Raw genomic sequence first — 25,581 nt, forward strand, 5'->3', positions numbered from 1 at the left:
TCTGCATGTTGTAAAGAGGAGAAGGGAGGTTTCCATTCACAAATCTGCAGAATCTGTGGACCAGCACTGGTGCAGCTCTGAGTCTCATTTCTCTCTCTGGGTGTTTATTATATCTAATTTATCTCGGAGACACAAGTTGGCCAAGCAATCACAACAAACTGTTTTTGCACTACTCCAATGTAGTTTTGCATGAACATAAGAGGATTTTATTTGGAGTAAGTTGAAGATTTCTACTCTCACATGCAAATAAACCCATTCACACACATTGGTTTTCACTGAATCCTTTATTAGAGCATTTTTTTTAAAATATTGTTTGGACATCTTTGTGTGCTCCTGTAGATCACTCTAGAGACAGCTCCTCAGGGAGAAACCAGATACGACATTCTGCTGTTTAGTAATTTTAGGAGGAGCGGGCATGGTGATGGCACGCTTGAGGAAGCAGCGGAGCCTAGGACACAAACAACACCATCTTTAATTAAGCAACACAAATACAAGCTGTGGTCAGACTCTAAACTACATTTCAGTCTGATTGATGATTGAGTTAAGTGTTACGTCACTGCTTGACTTGGCGGTCATCGCGTGAGGAACACTGTACCTGAAATCTTGGAAGGCAAAGTTGTTGGTGGTAAATGTGTAGAACTGACAGTTGGGATCTGCAGTACAAGTCCTCTGACACGTGTCAGCATTATCCATCGGCTCGTTGCGAATGTCTGAACCTTGGAAATCTACTCCCTCGTGAGCCTCCTTAAGCCAGCCTGTTAACAGAGAGGAACAGGGTTAAACTACAATAGTGGTGGAATAGACATTTAGTCTTGGGTCATAGAGTATTTAGAAGATGATGGGATAGTTAACACTGGCAACATGTTGCTAGCAGCCACAGGCAAATATGACATTAAATGATTAAGTTACTCAACACTCAAAAGAACTGAGACAACAAGAGTGTGCTTTAGTAGTGAATGATGGTGCATACTGTTATCTAGCTGACAGAAGCGTGCAGGTATCCCCGATGTGACTCCTTGTTGGGTTTGGATGACCAGTTCATTCAGATTGTTCTTCAGAAAACATCTGAAGTCATTACTGAAACAGAGAAGAGGGGCCTTGAATAAAATTGAACAGACATGACTTGAACTAGAGAACAGTGTTGCAGGAACAGTTAATCAGCTTTATTCAGTCACTTGTCGTTTAGTCTGAGGGGACAAACCTGACATAAGAGAAGAAGGTGCAGAGCGGATGGACAGAGCACAGCGCCAGACAGTGTCCGGGAGAGGCCGCGGGCAGGTTCTCGATGTCGTTTCCTGGGATGTTGGTATTTATAAGCAGTTGGCCTTGACATGCTGCACAAAACACACGGAAAAGACGAGGTGAACGACAGGATCTTTTCCTAACGCCATGACTTCTGTTATGACAGTTTGCGTACCTGGCTCAAAGAATTGACTTATTTGTATGTTTTGGGAGAACCCAGATATTACACCAGCTGTTCTCTGTACAGTTTGAATCCTTGGTGCTGTGTAGCTGAATTTAAGGTGACACTTGTACCTGGAACAAAACAAAATGACAGCATTGTACAATGAAGTGGGTTATCTGGAAATATTCAAGAAAGCCTGTGTTACAAACTGAGCTTGAGTTTTGCTAGCTTTGACCATCTTTTATTTATCTATTTACTTTCATTTAATCTGCTCTCTACTAAAGAACAATGCCAGATGCCTTTTGTCAGTATTATTTGCACACCAGTTTTTGACCTTGCAAGTTCAGTGAAGACAAAAAACAAATAGTAATTAATCAAACAGTACGATTTTAGTCATTTCTCTCTGTCATAGTCTCAAAACATTATGCAACCTAATGTGGCCGCAATTCTACTGCTGCGTTAGCCCACACTGACAGTTGAAGGTGTTGATGTTGTTCAGACTTACCTGAATTTCTCTGCTGCAGAGTCCCCGTCCACAAAAGTAAAAAACTGACACGTAGGCTCCTGGGTGCAGGTTCTCTGACACTCCTCATAGTCTGCTGTGAACAAGGCTCTGTAATCTGCCCCGAAAAAGTCCACATTCTGGTACACGTCAGACAGACAAGGTCCTGGCAGACAGACAGGCCACAGTTAAGGTCCACTATATCACTAATTAATAAATGCTTTTCATAATGGTTTAAAAAAAACAGACTCCTTACTTGCGTTTGGGCTGCAGGGCTTGAGAGAAAAGCCAGAGGTGACACCCTGTAGTGGAGCCCGTTCACTGGGCTGTCCAGAGGCAGTTGACTTGATGTAGCAGAAGAAATTCCTGCAGAGTGTGTATGTGTGTGTATTTATTATAATTTCTTAAGGTTTCTCATCACAGCTCCAGCAAAAAACAGTCAAACATTGAAATAGTACATCATTTCTTTTTGTTTCTTTGTTGGCTTGTGGTGGCACTGGATTTAAAACAAGTCCTAGTTTGACTTTGGTTTTGTTCAGCTTGAAACTTAAGCAAAATTAGCTTTAATTTATTTGATTTTTTGTCTTCTGAAAGAGTCTGTCACTGCCGTACCTGTCATCTGCAGTCCAGTCAGCACGAATAAACGTAAAGAAGAGGCAGGAGGGGTGCTGGGTGCACAGCAGCTGACAGTGGTTGGCATCAGGAGAAGAGAGATTTGTTATGTCAGCTCCTGGAAAATCCACATTCTCCAGAAGCTCGGTATTGCAATCTGAAAACACCGAACAAGAAGCACGGACACATTTTTACATGTGCAAGTACACGCATGTTAAACTAAAATCAACACATGTAAGTAGTAAGATAAGAGAGTTAATCAAGGGCTCACAGTTCGGAAGCCACCACATCCTGCAATTAAAATAAATCATGTGTTTATTACCTTGACATAAGGAGAGGCAGCAGAGGGAGAGCAGGCCCGCCAAAACCAAACTGATTCCCATCTTCTTCGTTTTTGCTCTGCAGAGGAAAAATGAGGCTGAACTGAGGAGCAGCTGTAATTATAGAGGTTACTGTGCAACTGCAGGTTTTGCAAAAGCAACGTTTGTACAATGGATGCGTTTGTAACTGATTGACAAATTCAGGGATTGACTCACACCTCATACCTGTGTGCCAACTTCTGTGGGAGCATTCTTCAAGTAAAACAAACCGACAAGCTTGACTTTCGTAATGATTTTCTTCTTATCACAGAGCTACAGTAAATGGAAAATTCAGCGAACATCATGCATTGAAAAGTCTTCATAGGTTTCTTTAGAGCTAAACTAGCAAACGTCTTCACTTATTAATGTACATGTTCATTAAAGCAAGTTGAAGCAAACAGGTTTATTATCTTAACCCCATGATCATTATCTTTTATATTATGTTATCTTAATGCATTTTGTGGTGTTGTGCAAGTATTAGGACAGTGGCTGCATTTAAAGCAGTGATATTTCCTTTTCAAGAAGCAGGGAACAGGAAGTGGTAGATGTCAGAGGCTTTCCTGCAAGGCTTTGTGGTTTTTGCTTAAATACAAAGAGTGAGATTGTGTAAGAGGTGTTACGTGTTTTCGTCCACTCCTTAACAGTAGTTTAGGTTAGTTCCCCATTGTTTAGCAGTAGCCACATGTTGAGAAATGTGTGTTTTTAAGATGTTTAACAAAATATTACGCCCAAGAACTTTCCCCATAGTAGTAGCGCCTGTGCCGTATGTTTTCACATATTCAAAGTGGGTGAATACAGTAACACAGAGGCTGGTAGCTCAACAAACAAAGTGACAAACAGTGATTGTGGAGTAGCTGAACAAATACAGGTGGCCTAGTTACAAATGGAATTCAGTGTTCAGTGCGTGTGTGTGTGTGTGTGTATCCTTTACTGCAGTACGTGTGCTAAAACTACATGTGTGTTTGCCTTGATCACGCTGGAAACAGCTCTTCAGGGAGACACCTGATAAGGCACTGTGCTATTGATACACTTGAGACGGCGGCAGCGGAGGCGGCTAGGACGCGAACAACAGCATCTTTAATTAAGCCACACAAATACAGCTGTCGTTGTTTTTAACGTGGTCCGGCAACCGTCTCTGAAATTGCATTCACAATGATTCAACATCCCTGTTCTGCAACTAGTTCTAGATGTGTAAATAAAATGACACCATCAACCAGATTTAGCACTTTCCTCATGTGCAACACCCCTTTCTTTTACACAAGACTATGTTTAAACACTATGAGCTTATTGATGCCAACAGAAACAAGGGAATGAAAGTCCTCCATTTAATTTTGACCATTTTAATCAGGCTTGCTGCTATATAATACCTCCTCACCTGTTGAACAGCAGGCCTCGTCCCACAGAGGCACAGCCCTGCTTGTTTTCCTACTATCTAGCTCTTCCCTTACCTGGATCAGGTGTGTTCAGCCAATCAGAAACAAGGTTGTGGTTGGAAAACAAGCAGGGCTGTCGCTCTGTAGGTTACCTACCTCTGCTTAATAGCCTAATAGCCTTTCAAGAATGGCATCCATGTGTGTGGACAGCTCCATTTTGGGTTAGGTTAACACGGTGGATCTGTCCAAACCAGATGCTGATTTAAGTATAGGTGAAATGGATAGAGAGGACATTTGTGCTGTTGGTTTTCTCTACTAGTTAACTCTACTTCTCTTAGTTTTCTAGTACTCCGGGTGTGGTTGGTGTACTTAGTGTTGCATCATGGGATACTTCTAGCACGTCACGTGCCTCACAAATTGCTAAAAGTTAGGGAAGTGAAGCCACATTGATGCTGAATCCCCTTTATTGAAGTGTTGCACAGTAAACAAAGAGCATGGAATTTCAAGTTCAGAATATTAGTTCATCTTCTTTCTCCTAGTATTTTAACAAACTGATAAGTAGCCTCAACACTTCCTGCACTGCAAAGTAATGTAGCGGTTACCCACAAAGATCGTTGTGGCCTGTTTATGTGATATTTATGTGTTTTAATATCTTCTTGGTTGGCTTTTGAGCCACAGCCCAACTCCAAACTGGTACAACACGTTTGGCCACATGTTCCTTATCAACATCATCAACATGTATTTGATTTGTCATGTGTCTCAAAGTCCTGATTAAATCAACATTCGGATGTTCTAGCACAGAGACCACGGGAATGTTTTCTGCCTAGTTTCATGTTTAAGTAGGAGACTACACAGAGAGTAAATATGCATAAAACTGAGTCTTGGAATCTACCAATAACTCAACCCAAAGGAAGGCACAAGCAGCAGTAAACTGTAAAGGTGCAAGAATGAAGGCAGAAGAGTTTCACCTCCTCAAGCAAATTATTGACCAAGCTTATCGTTCAGGTTTGATGACTCTTGTGATGTACAGTAAACTGCTCTTAATTCTAATAAAGCAAGAAAATGTCAGAATTTTTATTGTTTATACCACAAAATGAGTCAATTGCAGTGATGTTTCAGTGATGCAACATCCACTACTCAAAATATTAGGAAATTAACAAGCACAATAACCTCTAGGCATATTTCTTATAAATTTCAGTCAGTTAAAGCAGTGGGATGCAAGGTGCTGTTACGGGTTACATAACAAACAGTTAGCTTGTGCTAGACTCAGATGTCTTTGAGCAAGTCTTGGCCCTGTGGGCTCTCCAGCCAGGTGGGAGGCCAGGTGGCTTTGATGCTGGGTCTGCTCTTCAGAGAGTTGTAGTACTCGGCCACTTTAGGGTGACGCTTTTCACACAACCTGCAGAACGGAGGCAAATCACATGACAGAATTGAACATGTACTCCATGTTATTAATTTTATCTTGTTGTTCAGCTTGTCTTGTGCAAACCTGGCCAATAAAGCTGATTCTGATTCTGATTTAACTAAAAATGATCTTAAGTAATAAGACCTCTTACCCGAAACGAAAGAGATATGCGATACTTGGATAAACAGTCACATCCGCCAATGTAAAGTCCTTTCCTGCTAGATAAGGGCCGGGTCCCTAGAGGACACATCAAATGAGTTAGGCCACATTCATGTGCTTAACATAGCTTACAAAGCTCCAGCAACATCCATAGACTTATGTGTTGATTTTACCTTCTTCAGGTATTCCTCCCATATTTTAAGCTCAGCAATCAGGGCTTCTCTGTTCCTCTTCACTGCGGAGTCGTGTCGCTCTCCCTCTGGGACCTTCCAGTTGTAGTAGATAACATCAGCTGAAAAATGTCAAACAGGAATTTTGGTTATTATACTCTCAGGATATGAGCCCTAGACATATCAGTAAAATACACACTACAGCATCCGTCTCTATTGTGCTTTGATTAATTGGGGAAAAAGAGTAAAAGTTGCAAGTACTCTGCTTAGAATATGTTATAGTTTAGTTAGAAATTCAGCTCTGTTGTTTTTGGACCCCCTGTGACAACAGATATCTCGTGACTTTGCATGCACGCTAGTCTGAGCATGTGATCCTCAAAGGGATTAACATGTGACCTCTACCAATAGTGCTACCTGTCTTGAGGGGTGCACATGCACCATGCAGACTCAATGTACTCGGCTTTATTATGTGAATGCACAGCTCATTAGTTAATGGTGTGCGCTTTGGAATACTCCGTGGGGGGAAACAAGACTCCCTCTGAGGAAATACACTACAGACATGGAGGCACATTGGTGTAAGATGTTGCCAAGATGTCATGAGCAATGTAGTTCAAAGTCCCCGAAGGCAGGCTTCTGTAAAGCAACAACTGCCAAGTCATAAAATTATCACTAAGCAAAACAAGCAGTAGTTGTCAGCAGGAGCCGCTGTCAACTGATCCATTATCATTAACGTGAGATTTACAGCGACAGCAGCTATTTGCTTGACAACAAGTGTGAAGCTTTAGGTTTGTGTGTCACTGTTGACATACCCATTTTCTGTGCCAGTGTTTGACCCTCATACATGCGCTGGTACATCCGCGCCTGCTCAGCACCGCACTCGGGGATCAGCTTGTTTCCCTGGTTCTTGAACTGGCTCTGTTGTTGAAGACATGAAAACAGTCATTATGAACAGTTATGTGCAGCTCCGGTTTCCTCTTTCCTCAGTGGTGTAGTGTGTCTCTTTGTCTACAACGTATTGTTTGCAGAACGAACAGGTCTACTCATTAACTCATTAGCGGCATAAAAGATTAACTAGGGCCAAGTTGAGCAGCTTGGCCAAAGTTCTTACCTCCAAGTAAGAGCAGACGCCATAGGACTCATTCAAGATGCGGTCCCCGTGTTTGAAAGAAGGAAGCTTTAAGAAAATAAAAAGGGGTATGCATTACATTTGGGCACATGTGAAAGTGCCTGCTTACTGCAAAAGGACAGATATTATTTCAAGTTAAAAGAGGTAACTTACCTGGCCCCTGGGATTTATGTCCAGCACCTGCTGTGACTTGTGCTCCCCTTTCTCAAAGGACAGCAATACGCTGTTGTAGCCCTGCAGGTTCTTCTCCTCCAGAGCAATCTGCACCCTCCAGCAAGGAGGAGAGCCGGAGCCCCACATCAGAGTCATATCCTTGGCCATGGCTTCAAAGGGAGCAGTCGTACAGTACTGAGCAGTGGCTGAAAAACAGAGCACCGGTGCAAAGCAAGGGGTGAAGTATGAGCTTCACATATGTCTGGTTTTATAACATTCCCCACTCCCACTTCCTGGGATTGGTGCGATTTACTCCCTTCCCTTTTTTGTCTCATCACCAAAGATAAGTAAGTAGACAATCAAGATAGTTCACCGCATGTCCTAGCCATGTTAAATATGGCATCATAATGTCATATTTAAAATTTGCATCTTTGACTAAAAACACAGAACAGATGTTTGCATGTGTTACATTTTTTAAAGTGGACTATGGATCTGCTCACTTGTATCCACAGGCATTAGCAAAGTCAAATATGGGGGGGGTGACTGCTCTTGCTTTGTGTTGGTACTCTTTGATCTTAGGTATGCAGCGTATGAAGTATGAGAAAAAGACAAACATGAATCCAGCACTAAAATAACTCAAAGCTGAGCATCAATAATAATATTAATACATGCACATGTCAACTGTAAGTGTTATTTTACTAGTTTACTTAAGTTAAAGCTGTGCATTTGAAAAGAGGTTTCATGGTGAAAGAAATATGATAAAAACAAAAATAAGATAATCACACCTCAGTTAAAAGTTGTGTTCTAGCATGAAAATCTATATTAGTATTATTGTGGCTCAATATTCTGCTTTATTTTTGCAGGGATTTGCAGTTTTCCTGTTGCATGTGTGCCTCACCCTGAGTTTTGACTCTTGAAAACTCACAGTGACTCAGCGCTTTTCATTCATCGCCTGCACAACCTGCAAAACCAGTTTATACAAATTAAACAATTATGTCACAACTAAATGTGTCCAAAACCACCTGTCTGATGTATCTTTGCATTTTAGATGTCGGCATAGAAACACTGAGGGCTCATTGTTCACAAACCAGTTGCACTTTTCTATGAGCTTCTCTGAATTCATGACATTGACCTGCACACAGACATGAGTAGTTGCCACTGAGGAATGAACGGTGATGAAACAAACCAGCACCATGTCATATATTTAATACGTTTCGCAACGACTATTTCACTTTTAATCTGCAGTAGTTTTTACAAGACAACCTGTTGAATGTTAGAAAGCTGAACAAATCACATGGGTTTCATGTGGGTTTTCTGAGCACAGTGTCCTCCAGCAATGCACTCGACTGCAGAGCAGAATTATTTTATGTTTCTAAGAAGTTTGACAAACATATTCATGATCATTTCTTCCAAATTCATGGACAAAGCCAGCATTTAGTGACGTGTGTTTCTGCGTGCTTGCACAACCCCCAACATTCAATAAATCTTTTATCTGCCTATCATTCTTTCTCTATGGACACTCATTTCCTGTGAGAGGTTTTGCTCGACCAGCATGACATGCACTTTCTGTTGATAAAGCATGTACAGTGGATCTGGTCAAACAAAGCTATGGTGTCTTGTTGTTCATTAGCAAACGTTTGCTGGTTTGATGCTATTTTTATTTATCACTAGTTTGGTTGGAGGTTTCGCATTTGCATTGTTTTTATTTTCTGACTGTTAAAATCTGACAATAGCTCACATCGTGTTTGAATGGACTCAAAGCATGGATGCAAAGCACAGTAAACTGCTGTCACTCAACCACTCTGTAAACAGTAAATGATTATTAAATGAATGCAAAGCCCTTTTCTAATGCACAGACAGATAAAATGATGTCGTGCAAACTGCCAATTTTCATTTCACAGTTCTTTCATTAACAAAGCTATTTTTGATACATGTGAGTCTTTTTGGCCTTGAGAACAGATCAGATCTCTTTGTTTTGCCTGGAGTCAGTTTATTTCCAGTAAATGATTGCGTAACAGACATTGTTTTCCTAATCATCGCAGCAAACAGCTGATTCTTGTGTGTGAACCCTCACGGAGGAGCATACAATTAATCACCCAGGACAAGCAGCAGAGGCTGTTGGTTTTGCGAGTCAGCAACATGATAGTTATTTTATATTTCCCAAATAAAATAAACACATGACAGCAGAGTTTAAGTGAATGTCTCACAGAGGCTACATAAACTGCAAAATAAAATCAAGCACACTCTCTGTGACTAAATGCAAAGTCACGATGAAGGTCAAACGCTATTGTTTGAAAGGTTGAATGGCTTTGTTAACAGTAAAACAATAAAACAAATCATGTCATGTCACCGGAGAGGCCGCCTACATTTTCTGCTTTCTGTCCAATTGGCCCACTTGCATGGGTTTTATGGGAATTATGCAATGTTTTGTTTTCTGCATTTGTGACTGTCTAACAACAGAAACTGCCCAAACTTGAATTTCTTACCCTTAGATTTATCACTTTAACGGCTGTTAACTGCTTTAGCAGCAACACAGTGGATCTGTTTGATCTATGGTATAATATAATAATGGTCTATCCATTATACTAGATTACAGTGCAGTCTGAAGTTTAAAGCCTACAAGACACATTGACTGATGGAAGCAGGTTACATAAGACAGATTCGGATCCGTAGTTACTTGTACAGTTGCACAAATTTCCTATTCCATTTTAGTTCTGAGGAAAAAAAAACAACCTTTTGCATTATCAGTATAATTTTACCAAGTTCTTTTAATTTAAAACCAACTGGATTCTTGATGTAAAAACATTTAAAAACTCAGAGTTTATGTTCTGATGGCACAGTGATTTACCACCCATTGGCCAACAAGGAAATGACAGTAAAACCGAAGACTAACCACACAAACAGTGAGATTCCAAGTCAGGTAGAACAGGCAGAGATGACTGGTTAAATCAAGTTAAGAACTATGGTGAACACAGATGCAGACTTGATTTCCCCAGGATACTCCCATGTTTTATTATGTAACAGCAGCTCAACCCAAAGGACAGCACAAGCAGCAGTGGTCTTTATTTGAATATATCAACCTCTGCTGTCACAACTGTGGAGGTGCAAGAACGAGAGCAGAAGAGTTTCACCTCCTCAAGATTTTTATCAACCATACTTGCTGTGAGAAATCAGTATACGATAAGTATATAAATGTGTGACAGAAATTCAAAGCATGTATCATATTCATAGTTAGAGTTAATTTCACGGTGACAAAAAAAAATAAAAAATTTACTTATTGTCTTGAGTGACACCAACCTAAAACAATGAAGTGCAGTAGCAATAAAGGAGGCAATAACATTAGTAGACCATTGGTGGCAGTAGTAATTCTGTGACTGAATATGGTTAACCCAATAAAGCCATTTGAATATGTGCCTCGATTAGAAAACCCCTGAGCCATTATTAGCAGGGTCAAAGCACCCTGGCTCAATTTAGATCCTGCCCCACACTGACCCAGTGCACTTGAAAAACACTGATCCTTCCCACGTCCACCTGGTCTCAGAAAACCCTCTGCTGGTGTTTGCCAGTGAGAGAGGGAGGAGAAAAAATAAGGCCAGTGCACAAACACTATTAATGTCATGTTTGTTCAGTGATGTACATTTAGTAGTAGTATAGTATAATATGGTATGGTAGTAAAGAGTAGTATTGGGTGAGTGTGGATACTATAACCATGATTAAAGGTAGTCTGAATTAGAGTGAAAGTCATGCTTAGTGTTGGTTTCAAAATGCTTAAAACCATTTAAAAATTTGATATATTTAAGATTTTAAGGCAGACAGTTTGTATTTTTTAAATAAACCCGATTTCTGACCAAGTAAATAAAACTATATAATAATGTTGAAGTTGATAAAAATGTCCCTTAAATATTTAGAACGCACAGAATCAATCAAAAATCAAAAGTAAATTATCAAGTAATTCTAACTCAAGTGTAACTAGTCAGTTTGTATGCTTTTAAAGTAAGATTAACTGATTTGAATTTGCAGTGTATTGTAGTTAAAGTATTTTATCTCAGTGCTGCTAATGTTGTATAAAAAGTGATACAGTCAATTGATGTGAATTTTTAAACACAAAAAAGGTCACATTTGAATTTTTTTTTAAAGAAACATTTCAGTGGAAAAGAAATGCAGTTAGCTGCACACTTTGTACTTTTCACATTTAAAGTTAAATGTTGGCAGAAATCAGCTGTCCAAATGATTAATGTTGCTTTCTGAAGTTTCTTAGATGTGAAAGGAACCTTATGTTCAACGTTTAAAATCATGTCTAAAATGTGTGAAAAAAAGAAAGTCTGATTGGTGGGCATCACGTATTGGTATTCTTTACATGAGTATGAAAATAATATTTTACTAAAACAAAAATATATATGAAAATCTACACCTTCCCTAAACTATTGTGATAGATCAATTTTAAACTACTCTTGCCTTTTGTTTATGTCTTTATCAGTACAAAATCAGTCGTAAATGTAAAATGGTAAAATTCAACAGAACGTTCACACCCTACTGTTATTGTATCTTAATATGTTAATATGTTGCACAAGACCTTTTGCAACTCTTTACTACTTTACCGTTAATGGTGCAAACAAGGTATAATACACAATGTTGTAGATCTTTACATTTGAATAAAATCGCGGTACAAACTGATTGTGAATTCTTTAATTTGGGTTAAACTCTACCATTAGGTGCTGGAAAGTGCTTAGACATTCAGTTGTTTTTTTAATAAAGCAATTCAGACCGATTCGTTTTCGTCTTTATTCTTATTTTGGTTGTGGCTCTCAGACATCTGGTGCGTTTTTGCCGCCACACTCCGTTTCAGTCATCGGTGAGCATAGTGGGACATGATGGGCCAGTTACCAGCATATTTCTTACAAAAACAACAACAACAACAACAAAAAAAAGTGGTTACATGAGAGTTCACATATGTTGGAATCAGAGGTCTTTCAGCACAGTCTGTCCCTGTGGGTTCTCCCGCCAGGTGGGAGGCCAGGTGGCTTTGATGCTGGGTCTGTCCTTCAGGAAGTTACAGTACTCTGCCAGTTTAGGGTAACGCTTTTCACACAACCTGCAGAATGGAGACAAATCACATGATATTATTGTACATGTACTCCATGGTATCCATTTATTTTGTTGTTCAACTGAAGATCATGCTCAGTAATGAGATTTCTTACCCAAGACGAAACAGTAAAGCAAAATTTGGATAAACAGTCACATCCGCCAATGTAAAGTCCTTTCCTGCTAGATAAGGGCCTGGTCCCTAGAAAAGAACACAAGAGTTAGGCCACATGAAAGTGCTTGAAAACCAGACAAGCAACCAGAGAAGATTTAGGATTTGTTTTTATGTAATAAAGATCAAACCTAAGTTTTACCATTTACACCTGTAAACAATTAGTTAATCAAACTGAACATGTCTCTCTCCAGCTCTGTAGCTTCTGTAGACATCTTAAACGTCTCAATGGATAAACTTTATATCTGGATTCACCTTCTGCAGGTATCCCTCCCACGTCTTTATCTCAGCACTCAGGGCTTCGCTGTTCCTCTTGATAGCAGAGTCGTGTCGCTCTCCCTCTGGGACCTTCATGTTGTACGTGAGAACATCCACTAAAAAGAAGTCAAACAGGAGTTTGGTCATTACGGGCCACTCTATAGCTAAATAACATCCACCCCGACAGACTACATGCAATGTTTACAGCGACAGCAGCTATAACTAGTGAAGATTCAGGTTTGCGTGTCAGTGTTGACGTACTCATTTTCTGCGCCAGTGTTTGGCCCTCATACATGCGCTGGTACATCCGCGCCTGCTCAGCACCGCACTCGGGGATCAGCTTGGTTCCTTGGTTCTTGAACTGGCTCTGATGTTGAAGACATGAAAACAGTCATTATGAACAGTTATATGTGGCTCCGGTTTCTTCTTTCCTCTGTGGTGTAGTGTGTCTCTTTGTCTACAACGTATTGTTTGCAGAACGAACAGGTCTACTCATTAACTCATTAGCGGCATAAAAGATTAACTAGGGCCAAGTTGAGCAGCTTGGCCAAGGTTCTTACCTCCAAGTAAGAGCAGATGCCATAGGACTCATTCACGATACGGTCCCCGTGTTTGAAAGTAGGAAGCTTTAGGAAAATAAAGATATTACTCAAATTAATCATCATCATTAGCAAGAATTATAAAGTATTTCCAGTAAACCTACATAACTGTGTTGCTAACTTTTCAGATTTGCTTTATATTAAAAATAATGAAAAGAGAGTTAAGATTTGCTCTAATAGAGACTCTAATGAGCAGGGCTGGTGGCACTTCAACAAGTGAATGACAGGGGTATGCTCTCAAATTATTGTACAAGAAATATTATTATCATGTGAAAAGGTAAATTAGTCAGATTACACTGGAAGAATATAGTGAATGCTCATCTAAAGGAGGACTGTTATACTCTGAAACAGCTGTAAGTTGCATCACTGCACCAGGGGACAAATTCTGTTGGGTGTGGTTTAAAAAGCACAAGATATAAACTCTGCCACGGAAGAATGGGCTAAGATCTCTCAAGAGACATGTGCCAACCTAGTTAGGAACTATTGTAAGAGGTCGCTGTCTGAAAGGTTACACTATTTTCTTTTAGAAGACTTAATTTAATTTATTGATTCAATTCAATGCATCAGTGACATATCTTAATGAGAATTAGCTGAGCTTTTGTCTTTTAGAAGCTATTCAACTATAAACACTTTTTGTTATGGTAATCCATAAGTTAAGTGTTTTGCTCAGTTTCATTAAGGGTGCTCATAATTTTGACTTTCACTGTGCATGCTCACTGCATTTATGTTATTTATAGGAAATGAGGTAACTTACCTGCCCCCTGGGATTTATGTCCAGCACCTGCTGTGACTTGTGCTCCCCTTTCTCAAAGGACAGCAATACGCTGTTGTAGCCCTGCAGGTTCTTCTCCTCCAGAGCGATCAGCACCTTCCAGCAGGGAGGAGAGCCAGAGCCCCACATCAGAGTCATATCCTTGGCCATGGCTTCAAAAGGAGCAGTCGTACTGAGCAGTAGCTGTAAAGCAGAGGAACAGTGAAAGACATCATAGGAAGGCAGGTGTCTGGTTTTTATGCTGCAAAATGCTGCGACCCCTCCCACTTTCCCGGATTGGTGTGATTAAGTCCCATCCTATTTCTTGTGTCTACAGCCAAGACATGTGGCTCTTGACACAATCAAAACAGTTCACCCCCTCCCCAAGCCAGCTTAAAATGCCTTTTTTTATCAGGTCAAGATCTAAGGCTGCATATTTATGTAAATGCACAGAACTTCTGTTTTCATGCATTAATCATTTTAAAGTGGACTATGGATCTGCTCTCTTGTATCCACAAGTATTAGCAAAGTCAAATATGAGGAGGGGTGACTGCTCTTGCTTTGTGTTGATACTCTTTGATCTCAGATATGTAGCGCATGAAGTATGAGAAAAAGACAAACACGAATCCAGCACTAAAATAACTCAAAGCTGAGCATCACTAATAATATTAATACATGCACATGTCAACTGTAAGTGTTATTTTACTAGTTTACTTAAGTTAAAGCTGGGCATTTAAAAGTAGTTTCATGGTGAAAGAAACATGATAAACACAAACATAAACAATCACACCTCAGTTAAAAGTTGTGTTCTAGCATGAAAATCTATATTATTATTTTGGCTCTTTGATGTTCTTCTTCTTTATTTTTGCAGTGATTTGTAGTTTTCCTGTTGCATGTATGCTTCATCCTGAATTTTGACTCTTGAAAACTCACAGTGACTCAGCACTTTTCATTCATTGCCTGCACAACCTGCAAAACCAGTTTATTCAAATTCTGTCATTCAAATTAAACAATTTTGTCACAACTATATGTATATGACACCACCTGTCTTATGTATCTTTGCATTTCAGATGTCGGCATAGAAACACTGAGCGCTCACTGTTCACAAACCAGTTGCACTTTGAGCTTCTCTGAATTCATGACATTGACCTGCACACAGACTTGAGTAGTTGCCACTGAGGAATGAACGGTGATGAAACAAACCAGCATTATGTCATACATTTACCACTTTTCGCAACGACCATTTCACTTTTAATCTGCACTAGTTTCTACAAGACAACTTGCTAAATCTTAGAGAGCTGAACAAATCACATGGGTTTCATGTGGGTTTTCTGAGCACAGTGTCCTCCAGCAATGCACTCGACTGCAGAGCAGAATTATTTTATGTTTCTAAGAAGTTTGACAAAAATATTCATGATCATTTCTTCCGAAATTCATGGACACACCCAGCATTTAGTGTTTCTATGTGCGTGCACCAACAACATTCCATAATCTTTATCTGTCTTCATCTCTATTCAGACCTTTCTGCACAGTTCTTTTTATATTTCCTGTGAGAGGTTTTGCTGGACTAGCATGACATGCACTTTCTGTTGACAAAGCATGTACAGTTGAGCAGGTCAAACAAGGCTATGGTGTCATGTTGGTGATTAGCCAACATTTGTTGGGTTGATGCCATATTTATTCATCACCACTGGGGTCTGAGGTTTTTGCATTTGCATTGTTTTTATTTTCCGATGAAATCTCACAATAATTCAAATTGTGTTTTGCATGGGCTCACAGCATGCATGCAAAGCACAGTAAACTGCTGTCATTGAACCATTTGATTCCCATAAACTGATTCTGAAAGGTGGTTGGTTAATATTTATAATTTAGTGTGAACCTCCACTGAGAAGCATACAATTCACTGGTCATGTAAGAAGACTGTATATAAGACAGGACAGTAGAGCACAAGTGAATGTCTCACAGAAGCTAAAATGCAAAATCATGCACATGATATGAAAGTGTCTCTTTGACTATATGCAAAGTCATGATGTAGGCCACAGGTCATTGTTTGAAAGGCTTAATAGTCGTGTCAATCACACAATAATAGGACACCGCCTGCATTTTCCTATTGAGATCTAATGTGCCCAATTTATTTGATGTACAGTATAAATGTTAGGGAGATGTGTTTTGTTCCACAGCAGAAACAGCTGTCTGTGTCTCATAATTTCTCACTGTCCACAAACAGTCCTGAAATACTGAACAAAAACTCTGTTTGTTTTCTCCATGAACAGCGGTGCCCGTTCAGTGATGAGTTCATGTGGGTACGGAAATCTAGTGCTTTGAAGACAATGACGCCACACGGGGATTAACACAGCAGGGAGAGACACAGAGCTGTGCTAATTCAAGATTCACATAAACCAAACAGATACATAAGCTAGTTATCTGGACAGTAACCAACATAATGTATTTGAAATGACACATCCAAGATGTCCTATGGTTGTAGACCAACAACTTTCATTTAAAGGTTCTGTTAAAAAAAATATTGAACTGTACCCCAATTTTAGTGAAAAGGTCAGAAGAAGCTGGAAACTATATCTTTTTAGTAAGATAATAAAATGTCTAGTGATTTGAAGTGTGGCATTCTTGTTTATCTCCTTGCTGGGAGTGACAGCTCCACGGAGGAACATGCCTCAACGCCAGACGGTCGCCACCTGCATCAGGGAACCTGAACCTGGCTATGCAACGTCGCCTTTCAGCTAAACAAGGGAACAATAGAGTGAGTAGAGTAACAGGAATAGCAGAATGTTTTTCGACTGCTACCCCTTTTGTTGAAAACACTTCTGCACAAGTGAATGCACTTTTATGTGTACTATATGTGGGAAATCTTATTACGCTACGGGAAACAGGGCTTTCATCAAAAAAAAAAAAAAACACTGTATGATTTGAACTATGTGATCTATAACATGAAAATGGGTTCTCTTCAAGTAATATAGCCTTCATAAACTTATACTGTAAGGGAGTACAATACATTACCATGATAACATTACTGTTCAGAAGCTACTGCAAATTAAAGATAAAATAGTTGTTGCAAACCGTATTAGATATATGACATAATGTTGGTTTGTTGTGTTCGTTTAACTGGTCTAGTGACAAACCTGGCAACTACTCAAGTCTATCTACAGGTCAATGTCATAAATTCGGAGAATGAAGCAAAGAAGAAAAGTGCAAATTCTGAACTGTACATCTGAAATGCAAAGATACATTAGACGTGTGGTGTCACACAGCCCTGTCACATTTAATTGTGATTTAATTATTTGATTTGAATGACAGAATTTGAATAAACCGGTTTCGCAGGCTGTGCAGGCGGTGAGCGAAAAGCACTGAGTCACTGTGAGTTTTCAAGAGTCAAAACTCAGGATGAAGCACACATGAGGCAGGTGCAAAACACCACAAAAAGAGGAAAATAGATAGATGATCATGTTAGTTTTGACATTAGGCTTTTGATACTTGGCAGGTACCAGGTGATTAGAGGTTCAAAGCTCGAGGCAACTTGATTATCCCCAAGTGTGTTTTCCCCAGCAGTTATAAATAACATCAGACAGCAAGTAAATCTCCACACGATCAATAGTTTAGATTTTAATTAACCAGACCGATGGCATCAGGGGTACGGTAAATTTAATTCAAATCATGCTTCACAACAGAATGTATCTGTTGTCATGCATGTATCTTATGGTGGCGACCTGAAATCAACCCACAGGGGACAAGCCAGATCATTGGCTAGCCACCCGGCCCTTATCTTAGATCTGTTTACTTTCTGTGATCTAATTTTAATTATAATATTGACTTTAAGGAAATCATCACTACCCTACACATCAGAGAGAAAAATTACACACAATATTACACACAGTCATGGTATTCGTTTTCCTTGTTATACGAAGGATACGCAGCTTCTGCTTTTTCCCATGCACATGATCAGAGGCTGTGTGTGTGTCTCTCCCTCTCTCATGCGTTCTATCCCTTTTCCGGGTCCTCGTCATTTGTGGTCCGCTGTCATCCAGTGCTTGCTCAAAGAGGGGATTGTTGGGTTTCTCTTTACACATCTCAGTTAGGTCTTAAGATGACTCTGTTGTGATTTGGCACTATATAAATAACTAGGAAGTAACCTGAAATGTGGGAATCCAGCAGTAACAGCGGGGCACGTATTGAATAACTACAAGAATTACATGATCCCAATAAACCGTATGACTTCTCAACTTTTAACTTGTGTGGTGGGCGAATTGTCTTATTTTTGTGTTTATCATATTTATTTCAACATAAAACTGCATTAAAATGTACAAGTCAAACTTAAGTGAACTGGTAGAATAACATTTACAGTTGACATGTGCATGTTATTATTATGTTCTTGATGATGATCAGCTTTGAATTATTTAAGTGTTTGTCCCATGTCCCGTGTTTGATTCATGTTTGTCTTTTCCACATACTTTATAGGCTACATATCTGTGATCAAAGAGTACTGACACAAAGCAAGAGCAGGCACTCCTCCTAATATTTGACTTTGCTAATACCTGGAGCTACAAGTGACCAGATCTACAGTCCACAAAATAATTCATAGATGGAAAAAAATGTTATGTACCTTTGCATGTAGACTTTAGATATGACATCGTCATGTTGACCTAAGAGAAGATGACATTTTAATATACTTTGAGAGAGTGTGAGCTCTCTTGATAGTCTCAAGTCACAAAAAATGGGATGGGACTTAATTACAGCTACTAAAACAAGATATCTGTCACACTCCAACGTCGCTCTACGGGTCTCACTCTATTTACATTCATTCAAACTGCTGCTTCGTGTAGCTGCTCCCTCTGAAGCCATGGCCAAGGACCTAAACCTGATGTTTGGCTTATATTCACTTTGTCAAGCAGCTCCTTTTCCAGGAAAATACATTTCTGCATATATTTTGTTACCCTCAGTGGGCAGTAAAAACCAATGCAAGTAAAGATAAAGGTTTCTACATTGATTTTACAGTAGATGTACAGTCAGCATGTTGAAGTTATCATATTATCACAAGCAAGTTTTAATTATTGTTTTTTAATGTCTAATTTAATTGCCTAGATTTTGAAGGTTGTTTGGCTCATGAGTCTGATAGGTGAGAGCAGACATTAGAAATTAGAAAACAAAGCACACACTTAGTTAAAGTGCTTTGTAGTGAGGCAGTTTTGTCCCTGTGTGAGTCTTCAGCACAGCAACGTATTTTAATGAGCTCCCAGTAGCATTAAGACGTGATTTAACTAACACACAAATGATAACAGCACTTAACACTTAGAAAACACTTTATGAATACATAGATGAACTAAATCCCTAAAGTAGCCGGGTCACCTCTTCCCCACTGTTGGGCCCCCAATCGTGTATTAACCTACTCCTGTAAATTTACATTTAGTCATTTGGTAGATGATTTTATCCATTTAGCCCTCAGGAAAAACACTGCTGAGCTGGATTTGTTAAAAAACACATGACTATGTGGCAATTTCTGCTCAGTATGATGTATGTAGACAGTGAGACATTGTATGTAATACAGAGTTGATCATTCTAAGTACTGTAGGCCTAACTTCAGTAAGGTCAGTTCAGAGATGCACCGTCTCTGTCTCTGTCTCTCTCTGATTTTACTGTTACTGGTAGAGGATTGTTTACCTTAGCGAGATGTGTGTGAGCTGCTCCACAGGGCGCTGGAGTTGTGTGTTGTGGCTACTGTAACAGGGAGGTCAAAAGAGGAGGTACTCACAATTACAAAAAATGTTTGCACAACAACATGCACCAATTATGAACGGGTCCAGGTAAATCCAGCAGAACAAATACACACAGAATTGCATTTGTTACTGGAGAGAGGTGTTAATCAAACAAAATGTAATGTGCAAAAAGACTCATCAAGCATATACTACTTAATTTATACTTAATTTATTTTAAGTATATATGCTATTAGTCTGGGCAACAAAGCTGCTATGACAACATTTTGACAGTGTTAAATGTGGCCGTTACTCTGCAAACAATGAATGCTGTGCAGTTTAACACAACTGTCAAAAACCCAAGTGAGATTAATGTTAATAGAGTAAATGACTCAACACTTTTTCAGTATCAGAAAAAAATGAGGAGTTATCTAATATTCAAAATTATATAAAACAAAAGCAAAATCACTTGGAGGGGAAACCAAATCCAAACCTAATTGGCAGATTTTATAATGCGTGTGTCAGATGTCTTTGAGCGTGTCTTGTCCCTTAGGGTTCTCCAGCCAATGAGGAGGCCAGCTGGCTTTGATGCTGGGCCGCTCCTTCAGCCGAGCGTAATACTCTGCCAGGTGAGGGTAACGCTCCCCAGGAAGCCTGGAGAACGGAAATGTACTGCAATGTCTAGTCATGCATCTACTAGCCAGAGAGATGTGAAGACAATCAGGCCTTTCCCACTTACCCAAATCTGAAGGCAGTGGCAACAGTCGGAAAAACAGTCACATCTGCCAGCGAGAAGGACGGCCCTGCCAGGAAGGTGCCCTGACCCAGCTTGAAAGAAAGAGGTGAAAAGCACAACAGGTTTAAATGTGTTACTCCATGCTGAGTTTGTGTGTGGACGCAGTTCATACACTACCTTCTGCAGGTAGCCCTCCCAGAGTTTGAGTTCAGTAGCCAGAGCCTCCCTCTTCCTCTTCAGAGCTGAGTCGTGCCTCTCTCCTTCAGGGATATACCACTCATAGTAGACAACAGCAACTTCAAAAGATCAGCGATAGCTTCTGTTATTGCACTTTTCTACCTGTCTTACTGTCCATATCCATCATAATGAGCAGATAACTGTGACATAGTTCTGTTTTAACAAGGACAATTATGCACAGCACAAAAGAAAGTGGTCATTCACTGTTGATTTCAGTCTCGGGATAGAATTTGTTGACAATAGCAGAAGTATTTGGTTAGTGTCGTTTGTGAGGAGGTGACCTGGCCACTTGTGTCTCACCGAGTTTTTCGAAGAAGGTGAGTCCCTCAAACATGCGTTGGTACACGTGGGCTTGTTCGGCTGGGCCGTCTGGGATCAGTTGGTTCCCCTGGGACTTAAACTGACTCTGCCATTGTGAGAGAAAAGACATACACACACATACATTCAGTTGATTTTAGAGTTACGGTGCGTGTCTTTTATTTGATGGCTTGGCTCGCTCACCTCCAGGTAAAAACAGGCTGCGTAGGATTCATTCACGATGACGTCCCCGTGCTTGAAAGCGGGAACCTTGGAAAATGAAACACATCATATTGTGAGCTAACTGCTATTGTTGTCATGCATCATGTGCTTAATGCTACTGGGACCTTATTAAAATAAGCTGTCTCGCTGCAAAGTAGTCTTTCGCAAGTGTGGGTTGTGTTTTCTAATGCATTTGTTTAGTTCTGCTGTCACTGCAGACTCACTCACATTCACTTTGTAAGTCACTTTGGATAAAAGCATCAGCTTTTATCAGCATGACTTAATGTAAATCCACATTAAAAGTCTGGATAATTCTTGATATTCTCAATGCAGTCTTGTTTGGGGTGATGGATACTATGATCATGCCAAAACTGAAGTACTTTTCCTGCACTAATGTTTTTATTTGTATTTACTTTTGATATTTACAACATTGCAATGCCTTTCAAAACATGTTTTGCAACATATATGAATGACATGGGTGATATATTGCAAACATTCTGTGCAATTCCACACATTAGACCATTTCAGATGACTTTTATTTTTCTTTTATTATTATATCAGGATAGAAAAAATAAAATATTTCTTATTTTAATTCATCTGTTTTTTTCTTAGCAGCTGTTGCTTTGCAGGCCACGCCTACCTGTCCCCTGGGATTTATATCCAACACTTCCTGTGACTTGTGCTCGTATTTCTCGAAGGAGAGCAGTTTTTGATTGCAGCCCTGCAGGTCCTTCTCCTCCAGGGCGATCATCACCCTCCAGCAGGGAGGAGAGCCGGAGCCCCACAACAGAGTCATGTCCTGGGTCATGGTGCTGGATCTAACAACCTGTAACCTGGCTGAGGCCTCTTAACGGTGTCTGCAGCTGAACAGAAACTAACTGCGAACTCAGTTGACATTTGCTGCTTCTCTATCCGCTGCCCAAGTGCTTCTCAAGCTGTAACAAAAGTGTATGATTCCACCTACCGGCTTGGATACGGAACTACAACTTGTGCGCTTTACCAAAATAAATGTGTTGCTCTTTTAGTCATACTGAACCAACTTCCTCAGTGGAAATGCAATATTTTAAGACACGACTTGTTTCAAAATAATCTTTTATTAATGTTATCATTAAACAAATTCACAAGCACATAAGAAGACAATGAAAACCTTGTTGTTGTACTTCAGAGGTCCCTCAGGATGTCATAACCCTGTGAGCTGGGCAGCCAGTGTGGGGGCCAGCTGGTTTTAATGCTGGGTCTGTCCTTCAACAAGCTGTAATACTTTGCAAGTTTGGGGTAATGTTCAACAGACAGCCTAACGACAAAGACACAAGTTTGATCATGTCACTGCAAAACAAAGCATGCTGGACTCTGGTTTTTCAATAAGTACCAAACCTAGTCACCCACCCGAAACGGAAAGCATAAGCAACGTTTGGAAAGACGATCACGTCGGCCAGCGTGAAGCCCCCTGCCAGGTAAGAGCCTGCAGCCACCTTGATGGGACAGCAAGTAGAAGAAATGGTGATGTGTGTGTGTGTGTGTGTGTGTGTGTGTGTGTGTGTGTGTTTGTGTGTGTGTCTGTGTGTGAAATACACTACCTTCTGCAGGTAACCCTCCCAGAGTTTGAGTTCAGTTGCCAGAGCCTCCCTGTTTCTCTTCACAGCAGAGTCGTGTCGCTCTTCTTCAGGAACAAACCATTCATAGTAGATGACCGAATCTAACACAGCATCCACGTGAGGGCGTTCAGTGCTTTATCATCTTGTGTGTGTGTGTGTGTGTGTGTGTGTGTGTGTTTCTTACTCAGTTTCTCGGTGAGGATGAGCCCCTCTTCTATGCGTTGGTACATCAGTGCTTGCTCTGCTGCAGTGTCAGGGATCAGCTTGGTGCCCTGCGGCTTGAACTGATTCTATTACAAGCAAACAGGTGGAAAACATTAAAAAAAAAAAAAAAACACAAATCAATACACAGTATATTTCCACATACTGTATTTTTTATCTCCTGGTAAGATTTTGTTATTTACCTCCAGGTATAAACATGCCGCACAAGACTCATTCACAATGTTGTCTCCATGTTTTAAGGCTGGGAGCTGACACAAATGTCAAATGATAGCAGCATGAGAAGACTGGTTGATTTAACTACGTCATCATACAGTTATTAAATGGAAATGTGTTAGAAAAGGCATCTCTATCCAGACAGAGGCCACATCAGAGGCTGATGCTGTTTCACTGCTTTCACTCTGTGACCGTTCTGCATGAGCTTCAGCACCCCTACCTGTCCTCTCGGGTTGATTTCCAACACTTCCTGAGATTTGTGCTCGCTTCTCTCAAAGGAGAGCAGCTTGTGTTTGTATCCTTGCAGCTTCTTCTCCTCCAGAGCGATCATAACACGCCAACAGGGAGGGGATCCAGCGCCCCACAGCAGACTGATCGACTTGGCCATGGGTACAGACACAACAGAAAAGAAAAGCCAATAACCCAAAATGAAATGACCAAACGGTGAAGCGTGTGCAGCAGTTGTGAGATTTATGGCACCTCAATAATCCAAAGGTCGGTCAGTAATTGCTCACCCGCCTTGTTCGACTGCGTATTCAAGGGCTCAGAAGTGAAAGAAGTGAAGACATTAACATCCACATTTCACTCAGTGGGTTTTGTTTTTTTTTTTATTGCAGAACGTGTATACACAGCATTTCAAGTGAACGTGTACGGAACCAGAGTTTTTATGTTTTTTGATGCTCTTCCCACTTATTGCTTCGTTAAATTATGCAGACTGTTCCACAACCTGTTCAAGTTCAGACGTATACAAAGGTGTCATGTGTAAAATACAACATGACCACAGAGCTCGAAGCAAATGTCCAAACAGCCTCTTTCTCCTTTTTCTTTCATAATATTATACAAATTTCTACAGAAAATTACAAAAATAACACATACTATGAACCACACTAGACATGCACACTTTAGTACTACTGTAGGTAGTACCTGGCAGCAGACAAGGGCTTTTACATATTTTACGCAGAATTCTCCACAAGTCTTTCAAAATAGGTTATTAAAATTTGAAAAAAGTCTTTATCTTTTTTTCTTTTTACAATTTACAAACAGTTCCTCTGAGATAAAAAAAAAAAAAAAATTCTCTACTCTGTGTTTTGAGTCAGTCATTCATTTCAGCGTGACAGACTATTAATGCTGAGTAAGGTGCAAGATGTCAAACGCTTGTAAATAAATACTGAGAACAATTTTGTCAGAACAACAAAAAAAAAAAGAGTTGAAGTTAACACTCATCTATATAATGAGTAGTACAATTGCAAAACATGGCATAAAGGTACAGCGATGTCCCTTTTGAAATGAAAGGCACGCGTCCGATTGGAAGCCTTTCGCGTCCCCACTAAACACAAACACACTCGTCACTTGCGGAAGCAAACATTTGCATTTTCTCGAAGGATAATTCATAGTAAGCTTCTTTGTTTGTGGTGATATCCTGGGATTCTTTCCAACTGCAAAGAAAAAAATCTATTTATAAAAAGCTATGAAAAAGCTTCTTCTCCGGCCACTTTACAGTCTTTACAACCAAAATTCACAGCTTAAAAAAAAAAAGTGAACAAAAACATGGTGACGTCACTGCAGGAAAAAGAAAATATCCCTTTGGACTAACTCTACAATTAAAATAAGTTTGTATAAATAAAATCGGTTTTAATTCAGTGTAGCGGCAGCATCACTGAATTCCTTCTTTATTTTCCTTCTTGCTCCAGTTGAGGAAATCAGTCCTCACTCATTCTCTTTCTTCGCCTCCAAGCTGTTCTGGAAGACGTTTTCTTTAGGGTGCATTACAAACAAAAAACACGGCCGCGTCTTCGTCACGGAGACACGTCAGGCAAAAATTAGCAGCTGGCAGAAACATGAAGGAGCATGCGAGGGGGGCAGGGGCATACAACTACGTATGCGGCGAAAGGCAGGCAGCCGGAAGAGATGTGAGGCTGCAGGAAGGTCAGGAGAGAAAGAGAGAGAGAGAGAGGGGCCTTGGATTATCACATTTCTGTATCTGGGGCATCGCTTAGTCCTAAAGCAAGAGCTTCTTCTGGGGTCAGACCATTTTTCAGAGTTCTCCTCACTGCAGGAAGAGAAAAATACCACAGCTTAGAAGATTAATTATCACATGATCAAGTGCTCTTGTTAAGTGTTTTGTATTATAGGATACTGACTGGCAGGTAGAGTAGTGAAGAAGAAATCACATTGTGCAATAGCTGTACAATCAGTGTTGAACTGTGGCTTCAACGGCACATTCATGACTG

General features: G+C 40.1%; 6 protein-coding genes across 9 annotated transcripts in view; all 6 read right to left on the reverse strand.

Moving 5' to 3' along the window:
• Window positions 1-265: 265 nt before the first annotated feature.
• Window positions 266-2,997, reverse strand: LOC113155440 (plasma kallikrein-like). 2 transcript variants are annotated; one of them, XM_026350177.1, is made up of 9 exons: window positions 2,842-2,997; window positions 2,520-2,676; window positions 2,164-2,273; window positions 1,911-2,073; window positions 1,418-1,536; window positions 1,202-1,334; window positions 971-1,077; window positions 596-755; window positions 266-448 (listed from the first exon to the last, which is right to left on the reverse strand). In XM_026350177.1, exons 1-9 carry the CDS (start codon window positions 2,900-2,902, stop codon window positions 346-348), a joined length of 1,113 nt encoding a protein of 370 aa, XP_026205962.1. In that variant the 5' UTR covers window positions 2,903-2,997; the 3' UTR covers window positions 266-345. The 2 variants fall into 2 exon arrangements, 1 of the variants encoding a protein (XP_026205962.1); XR_003298129.1 differs by having other exon boundaries at window positions 309-448; window positions 915-1,077.
• Window positions 2,998-4,697: 1,700 nt separating this feature from the next.
• On the reverse strand, window positions 4,698-7,514 carry LOC113154149 (glutathione S-transferase A-like). The gene is made up of 6 exons (XM_026348176.1): window positions 7,265-7,514; window positions 7,094-7,159; window positions 6,795-6,900; window positions 5,989-6,107; window positions 5,808-5,893; window positions 4,698-5,650 (listed from the first exon to the last, which is right to left on the reverse strand). Exons 1-6 carry the CDS (start codon window positions 7,430-7,432, stop codon window positions 5,518-5,520), a joined length of 678 nt encoding a protein of 225 aa, XP_026203961.1. The 5' UTR covers window positions 7,433-7,514; the 3' UTR covers window positions 4,698-5,517.
• A 4,514-nt stretch (window positions 7,515-12,028) lies between these two features.
• LOC113154150 (glutathione S-transferase A-like) lies at window positions 12,029-14,360 on the reverse strand. The gene is made up of 6 exons (XM_026348177.1): window positions 14,130-14,360; window positions 13,337-13,402; window positions 13,038-13,143; window positions 12,774-12,892; window positions 12,463-12,548; window positions 12,029-12,356 (listed from the first exon to the last, which is right to left on the reverse strand). Exons 1-6 carry the CDS (start codon window positions 14,295-14,297, stop codon window positions 12,224-12,226), a joined length of 678 nt encoding a protein of 225 aa, XP_026203962.1. The 5' UTR covers window positions 14,298-14,360; the 3' UTR covers window positions 12,029-12,223.
• Window positions 14,361-20,044: 5,684 nt separating this feature from the next.
• LOC113154387 (glutathione S-transferase A-like) lies at window positions 20,045-22,329 on the reverse strand. Its single transcript, XM_026348565.1, has 6 exons — window positions 21,961-22,329; window positions 21,303-21,368; window positions 21,102-21,207; window positions 20,742-20,860; window positions 20,568-20,656; window positions 20,045-20,482 (listed from the first exon to the last, which is right to left on the reverse strand). Exons 1-6 carry the CDS (start codon window positions 22,126-22,128, stop codon window positions 20,350-20,352), a joined length of 681 nt encoding a protein of 226 aa, XP_026204350.1. The 5' UTR covers window positions 22,129-22,329; the 3' UTR covers window positions 20,045-20,349.
• A 152-nt stretch (window positions 22,330-22,481) lies between these two features.
• On the reverse strand, window positions 22,482-23,738 carry LOC113154388 (glutathione S-transferase A-like). Its single transcript, XM_026348566.1, has 6 exons — window positions 23,571-23,738; window positions 23,320-23,385; window positions 23,100-23,205; window positions 22,898-23,016; window positions 22,707-22,792; window positions 22,482-22,614 (listed from the first exon to the last, which is right to left on the reverse strand). The coding sequence occupies exons 1-6, from the start codon at window positions 23,736-23,738 to the stop codon at window positions 22,482-22,484; spliced, it is 678 nt and encodes a 225-aa protein (XP_026204351.1).
• A 219-nt stretch (window positions 23,739-23,957) lies between these two features.
• The window catches only part of fhod3a (formin homology 2 domain containing 3a), a 38,513-nt gene continuing 36,889 nt past the window's right edge, over window positions 23,958-25,581 (reverse strand). For all 3 annotated transcript variants that reach the window (XM_026348564.1, XM_026348563.1, XM_026348562.1), the window contains one exon: window positions 23,958-25,400. In XM_026348564.1, the coding sequence (XP_026204349.1) occupies window positions 25,318-25,400 (83 nt within the window). In that variant the 3' untranslated portion in view covers window positions 23,958-25,317. The remainder of the gene's footprint in view (window positions 25,401-25,581) is intronic.

Source organism: Anabas testudineus, chromosome 11, assembly GCF_900324465.2.
Source record: "Anabas testudineus chromosome 11, fAnaTes1.2, whole genome shotgun sequence".
Classification (NCBI taxonomy): domain Eukaryota; kingdom Metazoa; phylum Chordata; class Actinopteri; order Anabantiformes; family Anabantidae; genus Anabas; species Anabas testudineus.